Genomic DNA, 23,803 nt, shown 5'->3' on the forward strand with positions numbered 1-23,803 from the left:
TTAGCAGTTCTAAAATCTTATTTGGCGCTCCTCACAACTGTACATTTCCTTCTAAATATAGAAAGTTTGGGGTGCTAAATGAGACTTCTGAAGTGCCAATAACAATTCCCTTCTAAAATGAACTTGTTTATTTCACAATTATACATCCATTAACTAGCTTTTAAGCTTAACAACTGTCTATTTAGACCCTTTACTGTGAGTTCGTCCAAGAGAAGAAACGAACTATCAGTCTTCCATCGGTTGACAAAGATAAACATGATTGTATACAATTGGTGATTAAAAAAAATCTACTCGCCTAAAAAGATAATTAAGTCAAGTTTAAATCCAAAAGTGGTTCAAGTACCTCAGTGCAGATCCCTACGATTTCTTCAACCGAGTCTTCATACGTTTCTTTCTGGGAGAGCTTGTTCAAGAGATGGGTCCTCAACTTTTCTGTCTCCTGCACCCGAAGAATCGACAAATAGATCTTTTGGGAAAACTAACGAGTAACTTACACAAAAACTTACGGAATCAGCGAACTCGGGAATTGGGTCGGGAAATTTGTATTCGCCCGCTGCTCTGCATATCTGCTGCTTTCTTAACGACAAAAATGGCGAAGTAGAAGAGAAGTGTATGCTACTGGTTGTTAAAACCCGAACACTTGGAATCGAAGACGTCGACCAAGAAGGAGAGAGGAAGGAGGAGGAAGGGTGCAGCTTTGGAGGAGGTAGTGATAGAAGCGGAGTTACACTAGCCCAGCTCATTTCTTTCCTCCCCCTTCTCGTATCTAAAACGTCCTCTAAATCCTGGTGTCGTATATACTCGTCGATTTCTCCTGAGGGCCTTTGACTGTTCGGAATTTACAGTTGAGCCCCATGACTGAAGGGGTCATTGTGAGAGAAAGACATCTTCAGACATGTGCTTATCTCGCGTTACTAATTTATCACGTGTCAATAATTTACTTAATATATAGCACAAGTGGCAAACATTACCGAAAGTAGACATTACCAAGACTAAACTTTTGATGGGTGGCAATCCAGTGAATCTACAATACGTTGAGACGTCCTATGTCAATAAAACAAAGGCACATGAATAAAAACGTGCATATGTACTTGTGTTGGAAAAGAATATCACTGTAGTGATATTGGTGCTATATAAGTTATCCTTGTGGGTTAGAGTTTAAGTCAAGAAAAACATGAGTAGGGTTTTTCGAATTCGGATTTTTTTTGTGAGAATTCTGAAAATTCATAAATCGTGTATGTTCATCATACATCGTGCATTCATATATTATTTTAAATATTTTTATTTAAAAATAAACATAAAGGCTATTTAACAATAACTGATCGTACGATGTATGATAAACGTATACGATTCACGAATCTCTAGAATCAGTAATGTTCTAAACTACTCACTTGATTAGCAAGTGATCCAACGGACCAAAATGCGTCAGTCACGAAACACGCCCGCTTGTTGCTGCCACCGTATCCGCCTCCTAAACTTCTCCCTCCATCTCCAAACCCAATCTTCACACAGCAACAAGGGTTTATCCACATTCCATAAACCCTAATCCCAAAAACCCATCGCTCCGCCACAAAAATGCTTCCGTTCTACAAACTCTCCTCATCTCCGCCCAGGTTCCTCTCCCAGTTCCGGCACTCCTTCTCTCTTCTCTCCAATTCTTCGTCTCCGTTTCGGATCAGCTTGCTCTGGCTCAGTCACCCTCGCCGTTTCGGAACCGCCACCACCGCCGCGTACCGGAAGGAAGGCGGAGATACGTTTTTTACCGAAGAAAGCGTTTCGTGGACGTCCCTCGGCGTATCCGATAAGGTTTCTCAAGCTCTTTACAATGCCGGCCTCGGCCAACCGTCTCTGGTTCAGGTGACAAGTTCAGTCCTAAGACTTCCAACCCTAATTAATTCTTTCATTTCTCAATTTTCTCCATTCGGGCAGTGAAAACTCGAACTGGGTTTTCAGATTATTGATCCCAATTTGTGAAATCGCTTCGAAGTTTGAATTTTTATTGATGCATTTTTGTTGTATTGGGAGTTTAGGCCGCTAGCATACCATCTATACTTTCAGGGAAGGATGTTGTTGTGGCAGCTGAAACTGGTAGTGGTAAAACGCACAGCTTTCTTGTCCCTTTGATTGATAAGCTGTGCAATGAGCACGACGAGTCTGCGAATGTTGCTTCTTCTGATCAAGGAGTGTCCCAACCCCGAAAGATTTCTCTTGTTCTTTGTCCAAATGTGACACTTGCAGACCAAGTGGTTCGGATGGCCAATGGTCTTTGTGGCGAAAATGGCGAACCACTTCTGAGTGTTGTATCTCTTTGTGGGAGACAGGTATTGATGTTATTGTTATTCGGTTTTGGATATAGAATGATGCACTTGTATGGTGTTACTTGTATTACTAGATGGATGTGGTTCACCTTCTCTTTTCTCTGTGCCTATCAAATGTTTGTGATACTGTTCTCTCACAAAAAAACAAACTTTGATTGCAGGGATGGCCAGTTAATGAACCTGATATTATTGTTTCGACACCAGCTGCTCTTCTGAATAATATTGACCCAAAAAATTTCCGTCGTACGGATTTTATAAGGAGTGTAAAATATGTGGTATGTTTATTTCTCCGTTCAAAATCACATATCTATAATTGCATGCATATAGAAAAAGGAATCACATGATTTATGGCCAATTTGGCATTGGCAGGTATTTGATGAAGCAGATATGCTTCTCTCTGGGGGTTACCAGAATAAGGTTATCCGTCTCATACACATGCTCCGGTTTGATGAAAAGCTATTGTCACGGTCAAGTGAGGAGAATCCATCAGAACCCACTTCCTCACATTTCAGTTCAGAAGATGAAGACAATCTTCAGACTGAAGACGTATTTGAAGAAGAGGGAGATTCTGAGAAAGATGGCGACGTACATCAGGAGGAGGTTGAGGCTGGGCACGTAAAAAGTTTAGACTGGAGGAGAGTAAGAAAAGTTTACAAGCGCAGTAAACAGTACGTTTTTGTTGCAGCTACTCTTCCAGCGAATGGAAAGAGAACTGCCGGGGCAGTGTTGAAGAAGATGTTTCCAGAGGCCGATTGGGTTAGTGGAAACTACCTCCATTGCCACAACCCCAGGTGGGACGCCTTTTTTTTATCTACCAGTTACTGTTTATATTCTCCTTTGCTCCCCAGATAACCGCTGTAGTGCTATATTGTGCTCATTTTGCTGCATTTATGGGGATTTGTTTGGAGTCAATTCTGTTAATAGTAGATGTTTTAACATTGATGTGTTTGTAAGTGTTGTTAATTTGTTGCTTCTGTTATATTTCAGATTGAAGCAAAGGTGGATTGAAGTTACTTTTGATACTCAGGTGGATGAACTTATAAAGGCTGTGAAACATGGAATTGAGACGAGATCCACTTCCGGTCAGTGCCGAACTATGGTGTTTGCAAATACTGTTGAGGCTGTGGAATCGGTGGCAAAGATATTAATGAAAGCTGGGATTGAATGTTACCAATACCATAAAGATTGCTCCTTGGAAGACCGTGCAAAGACATTGGTTGATTTCCAAGAGAAAGGTGGCATTCTCGTGTGCACTGATTCTGCCGCACGTGGCGTTGACATTCCAAATGTATCACATGTTATCCAGGTGTGTCTTAAGGTTTTTATACTGTTTCAAGTATTCATCGGGTATTTATTAGTATGAACAGAGCTAACTCTTGGCGTCAATTACTCATTTCAGGCAGATTTTGCTACTTCTGCTGTGGACTTTATACACAGGGTTGGTCGCACAGCCAGAGCTGGTCAATATGGACTTGTAACTAGCATGTATACAGAATCTGACCGTGACCTGGTTGCTGCAGTTCGTAGAGCTGGAGAACTTGATCTGCCTGTGGTAAGTATAACAACATACAATTCGAAACAAGATATTCTTAATTATGATTCAACCGTTTTGCTTCGACTTAATCCTCAGTTTTGGACAACGGATTGCATATTGCTGTGTTTTTACTGCTCTGATTGACGATGGAGTCTTTTTGGTGCATCTTGGTAATTACTAGTTTGCTTTCTTATTATAGGAGACGGCATTTAGCAGGAAAAGAAGCTTTCGAAATAAGCTTAAGAAAAAAGGTAAAAGTTCAGATCTTCAACTGTCCAAAACTCAGGAATACAAAGTTGAGATAAAAATCAAGTGTACATGCTCAAAAAACTGTAGTGCATTAGAAGTTCATTAGAAATTTGGTTAACTTATTCGATGAATTGTTATGGTTGGAAACAGATTGGTTATGATATATGGGGCCTGATTCTATCATTTTTGTTCTTATAGCTGCTTTGCGGAGGATCAAGGATTCATCATCGAATGAGGAGAGCGTTCTAGCATAAGACTGGCTAGGTTAGTAGAATACAACTTTGCATCTTGAATAATTTCGTTATGATTTGAGTACATATTGGTTATGATACAAGGGACGGTACTGATTATTATGTTTATACTTTTAGCAGGTCTGCCGAAAAATCACTCTCACAGATGTTGATGAGGATGTTGTAGCAGAAGAAAGCTAGGCTGCGAGGAAACTGATGTAAAAAGAAGCACATTCGATTCATATTTATAGATATTTAACGTTTTCCGACTATGCCATGGTGCTTCGGTAAGATTAACTTGTCAATTTTATTGACAACATCTCTCTCCGCTTCTCCTGTGGTGATCGATAAGAAATAAGCTCGTAAGAGGCATAATCTAGTTCAATCTGTGCCGTTCATAAACTCCTTTACTTCTCCTTTCTTGTTAGCAAGCCTCAGATGCTCTACAAAATCACCAATGCTCTTGATAGAGCTCCCCCCTTCACTTAATTCGTTCTTAGCCATCTCCCTCCATTTACTCGAATTCTTCTTAATGTCCTTGCTTCTCTCTTCCTCCATTAGTTCCTTCAAGCACCCGACAAATGCTTCTTTCCTCATCACTCCCTCCTCGTCTTCCTTAGCTCTCACGCCAACCTCCCATATCTCCTCCACAAACAGCTGATCAGCCCACTGAGGCACAGCCGCCATAGGCACCCCAAGGCTATCGAATTCCCCCCGCAATGAGTCACAAAGCACCCAACTGCTCCATGTGCCAGTGCTGGGTTGCACCATGTCGGAAACCAACCCTTTTCTTTCGCCGAGTAGATGATTTCACCGGGCAGTTTACTGCGTTCCGATTCTCTTACCATCCACGGGAAATGCACTCCACTTTCTCAATCCCAATGCCAACTACTCCATCTGCTTCGGAGTCAAAGAAACCATGCTTCCGAAGGAAACATACACGACGGATTTGGGTAGCTTTGCTTCTAACCATCTGGTGCATTCTTCGCTGAGAGGCTTGCATGCCTCTCAGCATTGGCTCGCTCCATATTATAGTGAAATCTGACTAAACTAATCTGATAAAATTTGTTTCCTCCAACATGCATTCAAAAATTTACAAACTTAAGTTGTTAAGAGCATTTAAATCATGCTTCGTGTTTTGAAGTTACTCCAAATGAAATTGCATAATGAAATAACGTGTATTAACAATTTTCGGCATGCTGAAAACTCACTCTTGTAGTATCAATACACTTGAAATAAATTAACATACATTCACATGATTAACATCGACAGAAAATACAAATAACGAAATACATATACAAAAACATCATACAGCATATAAGTTTTCTGAAATTTATTTATTCCCGATTAATTAAGGCGGTAATTGATAACTAGTGGTAATTAAGGGCACTTGATGTGGTGGTGGTGAGTAGTCATATCAGTGTAGCAGGTCCCGCAGGCTTCTCTGTTGCCGGCGGTGCCGGGAGGAACACACTTGCACCTCATGCAACAGGTCCCACATGCCCTCGTGCACACGTTTGGCCTCGAGTGCTTACTGCACCTCTGATTGCACAACCCTTCACAGTCTGCAAATTAAAACAAACACACATGCGAACCCTATTCATTAACACTAATTAACAATTGATCACTATGTACTAAATCAATTGAATAAGTCACGCACAAATATATCCATGCACATTGTTTAGAGCTGATATGCTTCTCGATTCGAATACTCCTTCTCACACCATTTAGATCAATTTATAGTAAATAAAATAATTTACATACACTATTTTTCTCTAAGCGTTCAGAAATCATTTCCTAAGTAAAATATTGCTTATAAAAAAGAAAAAGCTAAGTCATTGATTTTTAAGTTAATTAACTACACGCAGCAATAGAAAGATTTAAATTTTGAAAGCAAATGAAAATTAAGGCCATGCATGCATACTCAGGAATGGTAAAAGCCTTCTGTTAGCTCCTTTCACCACCGCCTACAAGAAACACATAAGTAATTAATAACTGGTAAGAAATAGTTACAGAAATTCCAGAAACAGAACCCAAAGAGAAAAAACGAAAGCAGTCATGCATGACCAGTGGCTGGTGAGTGGTGACTAATTAGTTAACCTGCGTTTCATGGTCTTCAATGGTAGAATGTTGAGACGGAACCACCGCCATGCAGCCGAAGAGCAAAACCGCCACAACGAGAAGCAAGCGTGACGACATTTTTTTTGTGACAGTATATATATTTACTCTCTCTGTTTAGCTTACTCACAGGCTCACAGCAGTCGAAACTAGTGTTTCTGAAAACTTAAGTCTTGAAGTACATAGAGAAAGAGTTGTCCCCTTTTGTTTATATAGTCGTTCTCGTCTTGGTAGAGTTACGTCATTGCCCATGTCTCTTGCACCGTATTTGCATGCCCCCATGCCCTGCTGTTCGGCATGTCTTGAACTAATACGACGCCATATCGGTGTCTGAACCATGACGGACCACGCACTTTGGTGACATAAAATATTTGTCGATATTTCCAAAAAAAAACAAAACTCGATTTTAATTTCCACTTCAGTTCTTTGGTGTACGTGGCACCCAGCTAGGTTCTTTCTTGATAAATCATTCATGAATATCGCATGCAGGTAGAATGCGGCTACTTCTTTCGATTAACTCATGGCTTAGCCTTGACGGATATCCACATATGATCCTGTTGGTGCTGGACCCTTTTAGTCGGGAAAAGCGTTTATGAAGGTCTTTCAGGACCTTTATTCAATGAGTGTTTCATGGAATGTCTTTTTAAGAATATTTTAATAACATTTAACAGGACGTGTACCATATTCAACAGATTGCTTTAGCATTTGTCAACATCAGTGAAGATGAACATATGCCTATTAATTAAATTCTGGATCTTCCGGAACTAGTATGCATGGCATGCACACGGGCATTACACTTTTCTTGATTCTGCTTAAATATATTTTTTGTCTCTTTATTCTGTGTATCGGTTTTTTCACTCCAAATACATGAAATAAGTGCAGAAGTCAGTATCGATAAAACCAAGGGCAAAAAGAAGAAAGGGCCATTACATTTCCATGAGCACCAACACGCATGGGTCGTGGGATAAGGAAGGACATGGATTGTTCATGGCCAATGAGGGGGATTGAGATTCTATGAATGCATGCATGCATGAATGAATGAACGAGTCGGTTGGAAAGCAGTACTGAAGCCCAGCTGGATGGAACTACTTATCAATAATAATTATAATTTGATTTCGTATTCAGCAGAGGACAGCTCAAGTCCAGTTGGATGGATTGATATCAAGAGAATGGGAAGTCACTCTCTTTGTACTATAACGCGTACGAGAAAAATTGATACACGAGAATGAAATTATGTCGATATTTCAAGTCAATTTATATTTTGTACATCAAATTTTTTCATATAATAATGCATCATTGATTTGAAGTACCGTAAGGGTATAACAGCTCTTGACACACTGCAATATTAATCTCATGTTGAGCTGGAGGAAGCCTTCACCTTCTTCTTACTAAACGGACGCCCAAAAGATTCCTGCATTTCTGTTCAGGACATTTTTTCAAGGGTGTTATTCACTTTTTTCGTACTCTTTTTGAAAAATAATTTGCATGAAACGTGTTTTTCATTATATAAATTTAATTTAATAATATAATGTTATGCGTTGAAAAATTTATTATAACAAGATGCTATGGTAATAATAACGGTTATATGTAAATTTTTTTTTTCTTGAAAATAAAAAAATTGTGGGTCAGGGGTAGGCACGGGAACTGAAACAGTGCGTCGTCCAAGGACAGCCACGAAGTACCAGTCCGACTGCCATGACATGAGTGTTGTTTCCAAGGACAGCCACGAACTCTGTTCACCGCTTCCACGTCATAAAATAGACAATATGGACAGTGGGAGACAACTTTCATGGCCTCATACACCGCCACCATGTCACCGGAATTTTCACGTCATGAAAGTTCTCGGATAGTGGCACTTTCAAATCGGTTCAAATATAATTTAAGCATTATTTGGTTCCTTAGTTGTACACAAAATAAGACATTGAAAACACGAAAATATTATGTGCACGTGTTAAACTAAAATTTACGATAAATGAATTAATGCCGCGAGAAACCAAGTATTTTGCTGGAGAACTGCTAAGGAAACTCTCACAGTAGGACTCTTCATAAACTCTGTCACCTCATAGTTTAACATTAAATCTCATACAAATATAAAATATTGTGCCAAAAACATGAGACAGCAGATAATTCCACTATTTAGACTCTCCTTAGTCCTTCCCATTTCTCATTTTCCTACAAGACACTAGTCATCTTTAACACAAAAATCTTTACAAAACTTGTACGAGTATTTATCAGTTCATTTGACAGATACAAGCTTGCAGAATTATTTTTAACTCGAGTGATGAACACCACCTCCCACTCCCACCCCGACCTCCAAATTCAAAAAAATAAAAATTGACAACCTTTTAAGAACAAACAATGCCTACCACTGAAGAGCTAACTATGATCTCTCAACGTCAAAATTTCCAATTGTCAATTGTTCCTGGTAAGTTGAAGTTGATAAGAACTCAAAAACTTCAACCAATTGCCTGGACTTTCGAGTTCCTGCCGATGCTTCCAAGGGAAAGAATGAACCGCGAGAACGGTGTTGTTTCGAGTTTCTGCATCCACATTTCTGGTCTACAAAGTAAGCCTGCTAGAAAAAAATGTTGATTTCCTTTTCACTCATCTCGTACACATGGTCTCTTGCATCCGTCAAAGCACTCTGCAGCATGAACCAGAACACCGTTGTACAGCGAAAACAAAATGGCAAACATAAATGGTGAAACTCGAAGATCCTTGACGCCGAAAGGGATACCTGACCGAATTTGGTGAGGAAGTTGCTGGCTACGTTCAGAGATGTAACCGTCACGTCTTCATTAGCCTTGAGTGCTTGAGCGATTGCAAAAGCCCCGTCGTCCTGAATACAAAACCAATGTCAGATGGTGTGCAAAAGACCACTAACATGTGAAGGGGTAAACAGAAAACACAACGCCAATACATACCCTAATTTCGTTGAACCCTAGATCCAATGAAGTTAAAGCTTCATTAACCACTTTTAAGCTACGAGCCAGGCACGATGCACCCTGCATTTTTAACGTATAAAATAACATAAGATTGAGTGATCATAAAGGGTTAAATGGAGTATGAAGACATTGTTTATCTACATTAACGCACTTCATTTCGAAGTCCATTCGCCCGCAAGTCCAGAACACGGATGGTGGTATTATATTTTAACATATCTGCGATGAACTCTGCACCTTTTGCGCCAATCTGCAAAACAAAATTTACAATACACGTTAAAAGCTCAGATCCAAGAGTTTGATGTACAATAGATAAGCGCACATGAACTATAGATTACCTGGCACCAGCCAAGCTTAAGGGTTTCTATGTTTCCATTAAATTTGAGAACTTCGGATAAAGCCTTCACCCCATCAGGTCCCATGGGATTGTAACCGAGTTCCAACTGAGCGAGGAAAGAAGTGTGTGCCATTACATTCATGAATAAAAACGGAAAGATGGAAGAAAAGGTAGTTGACAAAGATTAAGGACTTACAAATGTAATGACGGAGTTATCTTTCAATGCTTCAGCTATTGCAGTGACTCCCTCGGCATGGATGTTGTTTCCCCCCTGTAAGAACGATCCCCATGTTTACTAAACTAGCACGTTAAGGACACCGTTTTTCACAGATACATTGAAAAAAAAATGCTGCTAACAAAGACGCATGCTCTTCTCACCATGTCTATGGTTGTTATCGTCCGGTTTTGCTTCAAAGCATCTGCAATTTTTTCGGCTCCCTAGATATATGAACAGGATTTATACATCAGCAAGGAACTTGACATGGTTTTTGTAGTTATAAAACTCTAAACTTGTCAATGAAGTACTGTTTAGTTACTTGGTATGTTTTATAGCACAAACAATGTACCAAATTGCAGAATGGAAATACTAAAACTAAGTCCAAACTTCCTTTTTGTGTTTTTTTTTTTTCTCGGTCGGTCAAATTCTCTGTTCTGTCTTAAGACTGTGAAATGCCAGAAAATCCAAACAGTGATAGCGTAGCAGTAGAAAGTTCAATGCAAGCTGATAACCTTGAAATGAAAAACATATGCTTAATGACTTCATTCATCATAATCTACTTTGTACACAAAATTCCCAAATATTCTAGATTGGCTATTGATTAATTTTCACAATTGAAAAGGAAACCAGACAAATTCTGAATTCAGATAATTGTGTAGCAGAAGTGATCAACAACTTGAAAATACTATACCTCATCGCCTATATCATTCATGTAAAGGTTCAACCATAACAAGTTTTTGGTCTTTTTGATATATCCACCAACATGGAAAGCACCTTTTGCAGTAAAAGAGTTGTTGCCAATGTCCAGAAGTGTAAGTTTACCTAAGAAAATATGCATATGAGATAAACTGCAGGAAACCGAAGAAGTCTGACCAAAAATTGGCAATTAATATAGTGAAACACAAACCTTTATGTAATGATAAACCTGACATCAAAGCATTCACTCCTTCATCTCCAATAGAATTTCCATGCAAATGAAGTTCCTGCATATATATCATAGCTATTAATACCAGAGCCCTCTCAAAAACTTAACCAAATCTGTTGCAAGCTCATATATTTTTATGCAGCAACATTGTGGCAGCTAAAAAGAAGAATAATAAGCGGTGTTTCTTGGAAACAATAAACAGAGTTCCGTCAATCTTTAAAATTGCTTAAGAATAGATTTTTGTGGATTACTGTCACTGAATGTCTTCCTCAGGCTTATTATCGTATGAAAATTCACTTATCTAACTTATCGTATTTCCAGTTAACAAAGATGTAAAATACCTTGAAAATTTATGCAACATTCAGAGATCATCAACATAGAGCAGTAATTTAATTTTGTCGCATTGCAAAACAGAAAGATGAGTGGTAGTGAAGAGACAGGTACCCTTAAAGATTTGTTTCCCTCAAGTCCTTTAGCTAAAGCATTCGCCCCCAGGGCGCCACCATAATTGCCACTTCAATCAAATAAAAGATTGTCAGAAGAATTTCTTTAAAAGAAGCCAAAGCCATAGCCAGGCAATACGCACGAACAAGCGTTACATAAGATGATAAAAACCAGAAAGGTTGTGTTATATGAGAAAAAAAGGGGAACTTGACTAACTTCAGATGTATATTCCGTAGTGTGTTATTCTCAGCAAGAGCTCCAGCAAGACTTGTAAATCCCTACCTCCATTTTTGTAAATTATAAATAGAATCAGTTAGTGAACTATGACTGAACTCATCGAAGATTATTATCTTAGAATATCTGGAAGCCATTCCTTACAGAGTAGTCGATCATATTGTTGTTAAGTTCGAGAACACGTAAGGTTGAATTTTTCTTCAACATTTCGGCAATAGCCTTTGCACCCTGCACAGTGAAATGAGCAGCATGCATCTTAAGTGTACCATTCATGAACAAGCCTTTCCTCTTCCATCTTTTGAAAGCACATGAATGTAGTCATTAGGACACCAGCTTGGATAGAAGCAATAATCTAACCTCATCCCCTATGTCAGTACTGTTTAGCTGGAGCTTTTCAATACCATCATTATTCACCAATACATCGCATAGGCACTGTGAACAATAGTACACCACACAAACAATCAGCTCTCTAATTTAAGAAAGCACAACAATGTACAATTGTAAGTTGTGACTGAGGTGGAGCGAATAATGTTAGTGGGAGGAATTTGTACTGACCTTAGCTCCCTCATCTCCAATAGGGTTTCCAGAAAGATTAAGAGTTTTTAACATGACGTTAGATTGAAGAACACCATCAAAGGCTTTCATTCCAGTTCCAGTTATTCCATTTGCAGCAAAACTTACTTCTTCAGCAGTCTGAAACACAATAAAGCACACAATAATAGTCCACAGTTACAGTTTCTTAGTAAACTAAAAAGATAAACAAGAATATATATATATATATATATATATATATATATATATATATAAAACAGAGAGCTTTAGTGTTTGACCGATGAACTCAAACCTGATTGTAACCCAAGCTCTCTGCAAGAAAAAACAATCCTTCATCTCCAAAGTTACGACCTGTCAAAACAAAGTGTTGCCAGAACATGCACGAGTTATTACATTTAGTTAGTAGATATATTAGAACCTTCAAATGACAATGACTGGCATACTAAACCCGGTTTAACTCCAACAAAAAGGAAGGTACAATCAATGAGGAAGTTAACAAACAATAATAAACCTCTAATAAAAAAAAAAATATCATACAACATATGATTTCAAATATCAATTGTTCCAGAAATTAGTGCGATTCCAGTTGGTATTCGGATAAAAACTGGTATAAATAAGGAAAAAAACAAAAATAAAGCAGAATACGATTTTTTTTTTTTAGCTGGCTAGTGTTCTCCAAAAGGCTGGCAAAGATAGAGAAACTACGTTCATGAGTACTACAGCATCTACCTGACAGGTCAACACTTCTGAATGACTTAAGTTCCTTGGCAAAGTCATTGAGCTTCAGCTTGGACTCTCTTTCAATCTTTGCACCCAGACCCGATAATAAATTCGTACCAGCGGCAAAAGACCATTTCATTCCTTGTGCGGGCGTACTGCTCTCTACCGATGAAGTCCTCTGCCGCTTTGGAACAAGGATTTTCTCCACCAATTTCCACAAAACTGTCAGCTGAAGACATAAATTAGTGCACCAATTTGAGCGACAAGGCAAATATAATGACGAAACAACAATGCCGGACCACAAATGACTCTGATAACACAAGCATAATAAAGGTATCTATTGATTATGACAAAAATTTAAAGCAAATGCCATTTTCCAGTAGAAATTTGCTAATAATTAAAAATAAATGCATTCTCTATTCGACATTTCAAATTTTCAACCAAGTTAAAGTTTTCAAATTTCTATCCAACATTTAACCAAATTAAAGTTTTTCAATTTCTACCCCACATTTTAACCAAGTTAAAGTTTTCTAATTTCTATCCAACATTCAACCAAGTCAATTTTTTTGCTGAATAGACAGTAGAAAAGGCAGTTGAAAGCAAAAGCAGTACCAAAAGTGACGGCGAAGAAGGAGGCGACGGGAACGACGAAGGAAGCGAGCTGCTTGACGGGAGCAACAGACAATGAGCTCCCACTCTGTGATTCTCTGTACACTCTTCGAGCACCGGATGGCCTAGAAGCAGCTTTTACCGCCAAGCATCTCCTCGGTCGCGGAAGGATAGGAGGTAAAAACACGCCCTGCGCACGATACCCAAGCCAAGCACTTCCCGGACCTTGGGATTCGAATTGAGATTGCAACCTCTGCGGCCGCAGTAGTATCTGCAAACCCAACACGAATTTCAGCACTCAAGTAAGAGAGAGAGAGAGAGAGAGAGAGAGAGAGAGAGAGAGAGAGAGAGAACCTTGGGACGAGAGCAGAGAAAGATGGCGGAAGTGGAGCCCATAGGGTGAGAGTGAGTGGGAAGTTAGAAGGGCATAGAGATATATGTACGGATACGGCTATGGAGATTCTGTTGTTGTTGCAGAGAGCGAAAGCTGCGGCGGGGACTCTGAAGATTGTTATCGAACAAACGAGCGAGCAGACGATCACTCTATCAACTAACAATACACCTTTCCATAACATTTGCTTCCGCTTCTTGAAATTTGTTGGGCGTTTTGCCTTTACGGCCCAAAACGAACAGTCTCAATTTGGGCCCTTTGCGATTTCTCTAACACTGGTTACATGTACACCCAAGTTTCGTTTATAGACACCCTGTTTATCCGGACACCCAAATTATTCCCACAATCAACAACGATTTGAATAATAACTACTTAGTTTGAGCCTACGAAAGGAAATTCCATTAGAACATATAACATAAGCGTGAATGGGGGAATATGATACCATAAGAAGGAATAGAACTTCATATTCTACTACCTGAAGGAGGAGGTATATGACAAATAGCCAAGTTTACGATAAAAGAATAGGACAAAAGTATGTATTAGAAGTCTAAAGTTGCTAAGTCTTTTATAGTAATTTTATATGTAGGCACAAGAGTTTCTTTTAAATAAAATTAATAGGTGTCTAGAGATGAAATTTGAGCGTATAAAGAACCATTCTTTCTCTAATTTTTTTACTAGTCAGGTCCGATTGATAATTCATCTATAATGTGTACATTGTATTTGCTACTATAATACCGAAACACTATCAATGACATATTGACAATCAGCTTTGAACCAAGATATTACCGTTTGGATTATTTCATTTAGGCCTCTCATCACTAGCTTAACTTAACCAAATCAATCCATCCATTCAATGGTCTTATTGTAGGTTTGAGATTGTTTTAAAATATCTAAAGACAGTTCTCAGATGGTGAACTGCTTGTGATAGTGATTATCAAAACAAAAAAACAAAAAAAAAAAAAAAAAAAAAAAAAACTTAAAAAATGCTTTTGGGTCACTTCCAAATGAATTTCAAAAAGCACTTGGGAATTCACTAAAAAATTCACCGTTCTTCTAGGAAAAAACATAATACTTGTAAGCAGAAGTAATTCCAAAGAAACTCTTTAAACAAAAGAAATAATTAAGCAATTATTCCCAACTCAACATGTTACCATCACGCTTAAAATTTCCTAGATAAAATTGACAAACCAGCAAGCAACTACTGCAGGCAGAAATAAATTTGACAAAACCATAAACCTAGATGGGTACAGAAGGTGACAGCTTCTAGCCTTGTACATTTCTCCCTAACAATTAACGAGTTCCTAGAAACGACCGGCCAATCTAACCCCTTCATCTTTTATATATAGTCTCAGTCCCTGTATTGTTGTAAGCCATAAACCAAATAGTCAACTGCAAGTCTGCAAGTCTGCAAGTCATCATTCCATATATCAGTCATGGCCTCAAGGGCAACGTATGCTCTGTGCTTTGCCCTACTAGTTGTGATTGCTACTGCAGCTGACATGCCGGGTATGCCCGGTATGGCGGCCCCCCCAGCAGCACCACCCTCTGGCAGCAGCTACACATATCCATCCATGGTTGTTGGATTCCTAGCTTTCGTTGCCGCCGCGGTTCTTGTCTAGAGGGAGGGAGGAAGGTTCTGATCGGCTCTACTATTCTTAGTCTTTTGTTATCTGTATTATTATGTAATTTGGGGGAATTTCACATGTCGTAGTTTATGTTTTGCTTTTGTAATTTTGGTTGACATGTTGGTGTAATAATGTATGCTCTCTAAACTTGTTCAAGCATTGATCATCGAATCCTTCTACCGTAAAATAAAGGTCTAAAATAATAAAATCTGGAATGTGTTAACTTGCCGTGATGAAAAAGTAAAAATAAAAGGAAAAATTTCATTTACCATCCGACTGATGTGATTAGACCTAACAACTTGTCGTGTTTTACTATAGTCATGTAACGCGGTGTTAATTACAGTTTAAAATTTTGCCAAACCCAATACCAACTCTTTAACTTATCGTGTGCAAACATATAAATTAAAATCATGTACATATCAATGGAATCGTATTATGTTGACCCGAACAACTGCAAATTTAATTGCCATTTTTGCAAACTTGGTTATCAAGCAAGTAAATCCAAATGAAGTCAGTCATTGATCCTTTAAATCATAAATCACAAGATCCTATACACCATTTCAAGACAATCTGGATGCATCGATCTTTTTAATAACTTTTAAGGATGACACAAAATGAACATATAATAAGAAGATGGACTTTCAGAAATTATTGCAACTTTGCAGTTGAATCTGATAGGAAAGAATGGGCAAAAGCTGCATGAATGGCAGCCCCAATGGGAAACACATCCTCATCGATGATGTAGTTAGGACTATGTGGTGCATGTATGGCTCCTATCTTCTCATTTCTTGTGCCTAAAAACAGCATGAATCCAGGCACCTTGTCTAAGTAAAAAGCAAAATCCTCACTCCCCATGGAGGTATGAGCTAATTGTATGTTTTCTTCTCCTACTATTTCGCTCGAGATTCCCCTTACTTGTTCATAAATTCTCTCGTCGTTTACTGTAGGAGGGATGGTAGGATGTTCCTTCCCTAAAAACTCGACCTCAGCGGAGCACCGGTGCACGGCTGCCTGCCCTTTTACAACCTGTCAGCAAGAATGAATTTCAGTTGTCTGTTTACGCTTAGTTGGACGCGGTTACAATTTGCTAAACAAACAATAACTCGTACATAATAAATCGGGTTAGCGTTTCTTTGTTTCTGTTTAGTTCATATGCAATTTTGAATTTTGATAAAAAGTTTGCAACCGGTTCTATATGTGCCTACCTCTTCGATTCTACTCATGAGTCCTTTGAAGTTCTTCTTGCTAAAAGCTCTAAAAGTACCAGAAATTGTAGCAGATTCCGGGATGACATTAAAGGAAGACCCCGCTTTAATCACAGCAACAGAAACCACCTGCATTAATGTTCAAGCAAAATCCTGCATTTTCTTCAAAATAATCACAGACGAAATTACACAAAAAAAAAAAGAAAAAAAAAAAGAAACAGTATACATACCTGGGAATCTAGAGGGTCCGTTTCTCTCGAGACGATGCTCTGCAAACTGATTACAGATGTTGATGCTGCCAAAATCGGATCAATGGATTGCTGAGGAATTGCTGCATGACCCCCTTTCCCGTGAATTTTCGCTTTGAAGCTCCCACAACCGGCTAGAAATTCTCCAGGCCTCAATCCAACAACGCCAGTCGGATAATCAAGCACTATGTGCATCCCAAAAACTGCCTCCACATTATCAAGCACCCCTTCTTCAATCATGTCCTTTGCGCCGACACCGCGTTCCTCAGCCGGTTGAAATATTAGTACAACAGTTCCCTGCAATAATCTGACAGATTTAAAATATGACATACGTGCCGATAAAATGAGTGGTTAGCGTCGCATTAATTAGTTAGCTTTCAGCGTTCGAGCGCTTGTATATATCGGCAAATGAGTTTTTATTAATTAACTTAATATTTCACTTCACCTGCAATGTGTCTTGCAGTTGTTTTAGTATTTTTGCAGCGCCAAGAAGCATGGCGACGTGGCCGTCGTGGCCGCAAGCATGCATTTTTCCCTCCGCTTTGCTCTTGTTCTCCCAGTCCACCATTTCCTATACTCATATGCAGAAAAGTGCTGTCAACATGACAGTGCTTTTTTAAAAAGCATCAATTTTTTTTTCAACATTCCACTTTTAATACCTTGTTACAAACACTTTGATTAAAAGCCAGTGAAAAGGAATAAAGTAGCAACAGAATATATATCAATCAATCTGATCAAAACCCAACAATTTAAATTGCCTTTGAGAAAAGAAGGTTAAACAAAAAAAACAATTAAATTAAATATAGTGAGAAATAATTAATTAACCTCAATAGGCAAAGCATCCATATCAGCTCTCAGAGCAACAAAGGGAGGAGAGCCAGAGCCAATCGTGGCTACAACGCCAGTTTTAGCCACGGGCCATTTATAAGCAACACCGAGTTTTTCGAGCTCGCGGCGAATGAGTGCACTTGTTTCGAATTCTTCATATGAAAGTTCTGGGTTCTCATGCATTTCCCTCCTCACATTTTTCATCCAATTCACTGTGCTGGGTTCATTGGCCAGCCTAACTATCTGATCTTTCACTGAAGAAGTCTGATATGTGGAGGACAGTTTGAGATGATCGGTTGGGTTACTTTGGAGTTTCAGAGAAAAGCACAAGGGCATGGCGATGGAGATTATTAGGAACAAAAGTTGCAGAAGAAGAAAGTCCATGTTGCACAAATTGCAGATGGAATAATGAGCAAGTAGCTTTGCCAGGTATAGTCAAATATATACATCTATATATATATATATACACACACACAAAATTAAAATTAAAATGATACAGTGATTTGCAAGACTTTTCAGCTTTGAAATGAATGAAAATGACACCAGCACCGAAAAAAAAAGGAGAAAAAGAAATGCTCTTTCGTTGAGGAAAATCAAATCTCAGGCTTTTTTCACAATCACTTTCGTACTTTATTCTTCTTCACCTCGAAGAATTTATAGTAAAGTAAAAGAACAATCGTAAAAATAAATTCAAACGATAACCTAGAATCTAAGTGGAATTAATATTAAGAAATAAATCTAATCCACACAACAAAAAAAATCTGAACTTCAAAAGAAAATATAGAAAATAAAACAAAATTCCCAATTTTACTCGAACTTAAAAGGAACCAGAACCCTTTCGGATCAAAGGAACTAAGCTTACTATGCATCCGAAATATTGAAATTTGATCTAACGGTTACAAACAGATGATCCTTTTAAATTTTACAATAATTGTAATTGTTAAATCAAATTTCAATGATCTCGATTTATTGATTAGTGTGCTCAGTTCTCTTATATCCGAAAAAGATCCGGTACCAACTTAAAATATCAGAGATGATGTAAGCATGGATTCTACTTAGTAAGAGGTATTCATCAATTTCCCCCTTGAACTTGTGACCATTGGCCAATTTTCCCCCTCAACTTTAATTTTGGCCAATTTCCCCCCTCAACTCTCATAATTAGTCAATTTTCCCCCTCAACTTTAATTTGGCCAATTTCCCTCCTTAACTCTTAAAATTAGTCAATTTGCACCCTACTATTAACTTTTTTTATTTTTAATTTTCATCTATTCTTTTCTTAATTTTCAATCTTTCTAATAACTTCCAACAAAGTACTAAAATTAACATAAACTCACCTGCATAATATAGGGTAAAATGTACAAAAACATAATACAATTAGTATGTGATATGGGTTGATTATAAGAAAAAGTTATGAATCGGGTTTAAAGCATGTAGAAGAAGAAATAATAACAAAAAGAAATAACAATCATAAACTCATGGATCATACCTATTTCAATAAAATGGGTTATTCTTAATAAGGAGTCGAAAATTATGAATAGACTAGCCATTTTTTCACTAAATCTCGATTCTCCGCAATTTACTTGAACTTAGCTTTCATTTTTATAAAGAAAATTGTATTCACATACAAAAATTTACACATCAATCATTTTCGTTATCAATTTTGTATAGTCAAAAATCAAATAAAATTACTCCATACTGATTTATCATGACTAATAATACTATCTATGATAAATTGTAAAATTCTAAATTTTAATCTATTTGTAATAGGATAAAGATATAGGAACATGATTAACATACATCTTATTTAGTTCCTTACACACACTTGTTTAATTATGATCAAATTAAAAAATTAACAGTAGGGTGCAAATTGACTAATTATAAGAGTTGAGGGGGGAAATTGGCTAAATTAAAGTTGAGGGGGGAAATTGACTAATTATGAGAGTTGAGGGGGGAAATTGACCAAAATTAAAGTTGATGGGGGAAATTGGCTAATAGTCACAAATTCAGGGGGGGAATTGATGAATACCTCACTTAGTAATGGTAATACGGTTTCTTTTTCTTGTTTCTCTGACTTTATCCACCATAGGTCGGCTGAGGAATTGAATGGTGGCTGTGGTGGATTGGACCCGACCGCATTATGTGGAGCAGATTGGAACAGCAGGGAGATGCATGCAACTGTACTGATTAGGGACTACCTACCTAAGAGGGGAAAATAGGTCACGTGTTGAAATTTCGATTAGTGGACTTCTCAAATGTAAGAGAATTTTCGTGTTGAAATTGAGGGACAACGATTGTCTGCCTTTCTATTTTCGTTGTCATTTTGTGTCTTTCTGTTTTGTGTATCATGATTAAATCATATCAATATTTTATATTATTTTTTATAAAAATAATTAGACAAAAATGAATAGTAATATAAAATATTGACGTGATTTAATCGTGACCACACAAACAGAATAATACAGAAGGGCATATGAAGTGAGAGGGTAGACAATTCTCGTTCGAAATTGAGACATCAATCGACCGTGTTACTATTTTATTTAAAGGGAATAGATCTATGACATATTTTTTTTACATAATTTTGTACATACATTTTTGTTGAGCTTATTTTGTATTGTATTTTATCGATTTGAACACTTTATTTTTTAGTTCTTTTTTTAAAGATTATGTCTATTAAAAATCACTCATATCTAAAATTATATGACTGTTGGATTAAGGGTTTAGGGAATCTTTGTAGAATCGTATTCTTCTATTTTCTTTACTACAAATGAATGTCTCGATAATTTTTTATTTGTCTAATTTTTTGCAAGAAAAATTCATGAATGATGTTTTAAAATATAGACGTTCGGGTTGTTAAAATACATTAGGAAGTGGGTCTCACAAAAAACATGTGTAAAAAAAATTATCTAAAAAAACGATGCCATGAATCCGCCCCTTACTTAAATTATAATGTACGCATGTATTTTACTTTTAAATACATGAACTATTTTGATCATGGATTATATTATAGATAAAGTAATGCTATATTTACTACCTATTTGTATTATCATTGTACCATCTTTTTAATAGAGGTCGAGTCTGCCAACGCATGTAGGTCTCATTTTTATTGGAAATATGATGTAATTGATAGTATAAATATGTGATAAGAGTATCATTTTTGTTAGACATAACATGTGGAATATTGATATGCAATGTAACGAATGTTCCCTAAAAATATAATTAAGAAACGTGTATTACATGGATTGGAAAAATCGCACGGAATTTACCTGGAAGAACATATGTAATTTAGCCTAACTAATCCAATACGCAAGCAAGATGATGTGTTAATTTGTAGCGTTTTCAATCTCTTGTTTCTCTTAATTTCAGTCATAAAAAACGTGCGATATTTTCCAGTGCATCCATCATCCGATGAGTTAATTGTCAAACTTAAGTTGGACCTTTTTTCAATTTGCACGTGAAGAAAATGATTCACCTGCGCATTTTGTAAGAGAAAATCGTCTGCACCAAGTCAATTTCAACTAAAAGCTCAGGTATCACGGCGAAAGAAAAAACCACGGGTTGCATATTTAACAACAATGAATCGTGCACCATTTTCTGAGATTTTTCATCGTCTATATAAGGTTCAAAATATACTCAAAACCAAAACTTATCATCACAATTGTATTTAGTTTCAGTAATTTTCAAATTCTATCACAAAAATACATGTATTGTGATTGTATATCTGCTAGAATCATCGTACAGTTCCAACTTATTTTAAGGAACTTTAATCAACGTATATGTTTGAGTACTATATATTATAGGAAGTCTTAATGAAACAGTTTTGATACTGTTCACTTCTAACGTTAATGACATTTTTACTCTAAAAAGTCACTTATGGTACTATTCGCTTACAACACATTTTTATCCTTTTTGTTAAATCTCGAAGTTGTCAAACCCCTTTCATTAGTTTTTCTAAAATTATATCATCTATCTCAATGTTTGGTGTCTCATTTTCTTAAATAGAGGTAAGATGCACATAACTTCATATGTCAAATATCCACACGTAATTGGGTCTTATATTTAGTGGAGAGATAATGGAATGCATCTTTTAAGGGCATTCATTTTGGCGAAGAGTTGGAATTTGAATGTATTATAATGAGCGCAGAAGTTAATACTCTTAACCACTTATGCAATATGTCATTCTTTCACTTCTACTCAAATTTTCTTCAACTTTTGATCGGTTATTGACATCACTGATTCTTTGAAGGTGTAATATAATCACCTAAAGCTTAGGTTTCTAGTCTAGGATTTCTTAATGGCCTCATAATTTAAAAGTTTTTGTAAGATGTCTTGCCTTTCTTAAAAACATGACATTATCTTGTACAAAGAATTTCTGTTGCAAATCAACATTGATATAATCATTCAGTTAAGATGGTATAAATACAAAATGTAAATCTCACATTCGTTTTATCAAAGAGTTGAAAAGTAAACGTGGTCCAAATAATAATTCCGCTTTGTCAAACAAATTCTTGGGCCTATAGAACTATAATCATGGTCCTATAGACCTATAATCATGGTGCACTAAAAATGGGGACTTACTGCGAAAATAAGGGAGTAGAAAATCATGCCCCCTCGCAAGTCCAACCCAAATCCATGCACATAGAACAGAGTCGACCGCATGCATGCACAGCCCTCCCTTCCCCTGTAATTCCTCTCTTCCACAGAAAACAATTCGCAACACTCTCTCATACCTTCTTCTCCCCACCCTCCATTCCCCACCCCGCACAAACACAAGAAGGAAACCCAACATACATTCCCCCCATTGATTCCTGCACTTCTCCATCTCCAACATCCCTCTCACTAACCAACCATGGCATTCCATTCCCATTCCCTTTTCTCCCTTCTCACCCTAGTATTTCTCATTCCCACCCTAACAGCGACCCATGCCCAACTCTCCGAAAACTATTACGAGCAAACATGCCCCAAATTCCACGAAACCGTCCACCATGTCGTCATCGAAAAGCAAATGGCCACCCCCACTACTGCCGCTGCCGTCCTTCGCCTCTTCTTCCACGACTGCGTCCTTGAAGGCTGCGATGCCTCCCTCCTGATCGCCTCCAACTCCTTCAACAAGGCGGAGAAGGACGCCGAGATCAACGCCGCCATCCCCGGCGACGGCTTTGACATGATCACCCGTATCAAGACCGCCCTGGAGCTCCAGTGCCCCGGCATCGTCTCCTGCTCCGACATCCTCGCCGCCGCCACCCGCAACCTTATCAACATGGTCGGGGGACCCCACTACACCCTCCTATTCGGCCGCAAGGACGGCCTCATCTCCCGGGCCGATCGCACGGAGGGCCACTACGCCAAGGCCAGCATGACCGTCTCCGAGCTCATCAACCTCTTCGCCTCCATCAACCTCTCTGTCCAGGACCTCGTCGCCCTAAGCGGGGCCCACACCATCGGCTTCTCCCACTGCAGCGAGTTCGCCAACCGCATCTTCAAATTCAGTCCGACGTCGGAGATTGACCCCGCCCTCAACCGCAACTACGCGGAGGGGCTGAGGAAGCTATGCGCCAATCACACGACCAACCCCGGGATGTCGGCGTTCAACGACGTCATGACCCCGGGGAAGTTCGACAACTTGTATTTCCAAAACTTGCAAAGGGGGCTAGGGTTACTGGCGACAGACCATGCCCTGGGGACGGATCCTCGTACGAAGCCGTTCGTGGATCTCTATGCCACCAACCAGGCAAAGTTTTTCGAGGATTTCGTCCAGGCAATACAAAGGGTCAGCTTGATGAACGTGAAAACTGGGAACCAGGGCGAGGTCCGCCGCCGATGCGACGCCTTCAACAACCTCAAGACTTGAACAAGAAGAAAAGAAAACCTTCAGCTTAATTTGAGCTCACCTATTGCTGTTGTAACCAATGTAATTTTTTTTTTTTTTTTTTGGTAGAGTTTACAAATACGAAAATGTTGCGTCTCCCAGGCATGTACCTGCAAATTTTGCAAGCAATTAAGCGTATCTTATGAAATTACAAGCTTACAAATTCATAAACAAAAAGAAAACTACTTCTAATGTAATGTCTGTTTCGTGT

The 23,803-nt window shown here is 38.2% G+C and overlaps 5 protein-coding genes, 1 long non-coding RNA gene and 1 pseudogene across 7 annotated transcripts; 2 read left to right on the forward strand and 5 right to left on the reverse strand.

The window, feature by feature from the left end:
• Nucleotides 1–93: 93 nt before the first annotated feature.
• On the reverse strand, nt 94–767 carry LOC137737401 (uncharacterized). The gene is made up of 2 exons (XR_015954788.1): nt 507–767; nt 94–439 (listed from the first exon to the last, which is right to left on the reverse strand). It is a non-coding gene; the product is annotated as an uncharacterized LOC137737401 (long non-coding RNA).
• Nucleotides 768–1,165: 398 nt separating this feature from the next.
• EMB3108 (DEA(D/H)-box RNA helicase family protein) lies at nt 1,166–4,603 on the forward strand. 2 transcript variants are annotated; one of them, XM_068476860.2, is made up of 9 exons: nt 1,166–1,857; nt 2,031–2,321; nt 2,480–2,593; nt 2,688–3,109; nt 3,306–3,624; nt 3,718–3,870; nt 4,052–4,103; nt 4,300–4,365; nt 4,470–4,603. In XM_068476860.2, exons 1-8 carry the CDS (start codon nt 1,576–1,578, stop codon nt 4,353–4,355), a joined length of 1,689 nt encoding a protein of 562 aa, XP_068332961.2. In that variant the 5' UTR covers nt 1,166–1,575; the 3' UTR covers nt 4,356–4,365; nt 4,470–4,603. The 2 variants fall into 2 exon arrangements, with proteins under 2 accessions (XP_068332961.2, XP_068332962.2); XM_068476861.2 differs by having other exon boundaries at nt 1,410–1,857; nt 4,473–4,603.
• Nucleotides 4,604–4,712: 109 nt separating this feature from the next.
• On the reverse strand, nt 4,713–5,102 carry LOC137736301 (UDP-glycosyltransferase 74E1 pseudogene; annotated as a pseudogene).
• Nucleotides 5,103–5,528: 426 nt separating this feature from the next.
• LOC137737403 (cypmaclein) lies at nt 5,529–6,777 on the reverse strand. Its single transcript, XM_068476862.2, has 3 exons — nt 6,432–6,777; nt 6,256–6,298; nt 5,529–5,896 (listed from the first exon to the last, which is right to left on the reverse strand). Exons 1-3 carry the CDS (start codon nt 6,528–6,530, stop codon nt 5,712–5,714), a joined length of 327 nt encoding a protein of 108 aa, XP_068332963.2. The 5' UTR covers nt 6,531–6,777; the 3' UTR covers nt 5,529–5,711.
• Nucleotides 6,778–8,449: 1,672 nt separating this feature from the next.
• LOC137737405 (uncharacterized) lies at nt 8,450–14,012 on the reverse strand. The gene is made up of 18 exons (XM_068476863.2): nt 13,784–14,012; nt 13,433–13,700; nt 12,830–13,042; nt 12,393–12,451; nt 12,104–12,241; nt 11,906–11,980; nt 11,693–11,776; nt 11,531–11,592; nt 11,315–11,384; nt 10,853–10,928; nt 10,637–10,767; nt 10,107–10,166; nt 9,925–9,999; nt 9,730–9,834; nt 9,546–9,641; nt 9,374–9,454; nt 9,187–9,288; nt 8,450–9,093 (listed from the first exon to the last, which is right to left on the reverse strand). Exons 1-18 carry the CDS (start codon nt 13,823–13,825, stop codon nt 9,025–9,027), a joined length of 1,806 nt encoding a protein of 601 aa, XP_068332964.2. The 5' UTR covers nt 13,826–14,012; the 3' UTR covers nt 8,450–9,024.
• A 1,917-nt stretch (nt 14,013–15,929) lies between these two features.
• On the reverse strand, nt 15,930–18,489 carry LOC137737406 (IAA-amino acid hydrolase ILR1-like 4). Its single transcript, XM_068476864.2, has 5 exons — nt 17,724–18,489; nt 17,344–17,469; nt 16,881–17,195; nt 16,651–16,779; nt 15,930–16,471 (listed from the first exon to the last, which is right to left on the reverse strand). The coding sequence occupies exons 1-5, from the start codon at nt 18,108–18,110 to the stop codon at nt 16,094–16,096; spliced, it is 1,335 nt and encodes a 444-aa protein (XP_068332965.2). The 5' UTR covers nt 18,111–18,489; the 3' UTR covers nt 15,930–16,093.
• Nucleotides 18,490–22,429: 3,940 nt separating this feature from the next.
• LOC137737408 (peroxidase 65) lies at nt 22,430–23,740 on the forward strand. Its single transcript, XM_068476867.2, has one exon. The coding sequence runs from the start codon at nt 22,573–22,575 to the stop codon at nt 23,572–23,574; it is 1,002 nt and encodes a 333-aa protein (XP_068332968.2). The 5' UTR covers nt 22,430–22,572; the 3' UTR covers nt 23,575–23,740.
• Nucleotides 23,741–23,803: the final 63 nt, after the last annotated feature.

This window comes from Pyrus communis, chromosome 13, assembly GCF_041283825.1.
Source record: "Pyrus communis isolate YQ-2024b chromosome 13, ASM4128382v1, whole genome shotgun sequence".
Lineage (NCBI taxonomy): Eukaryota > Viridiplantae > Streptophyta > Magnoliopsida > Rosales > Rosaceae > Pyrus > Pyrus communis.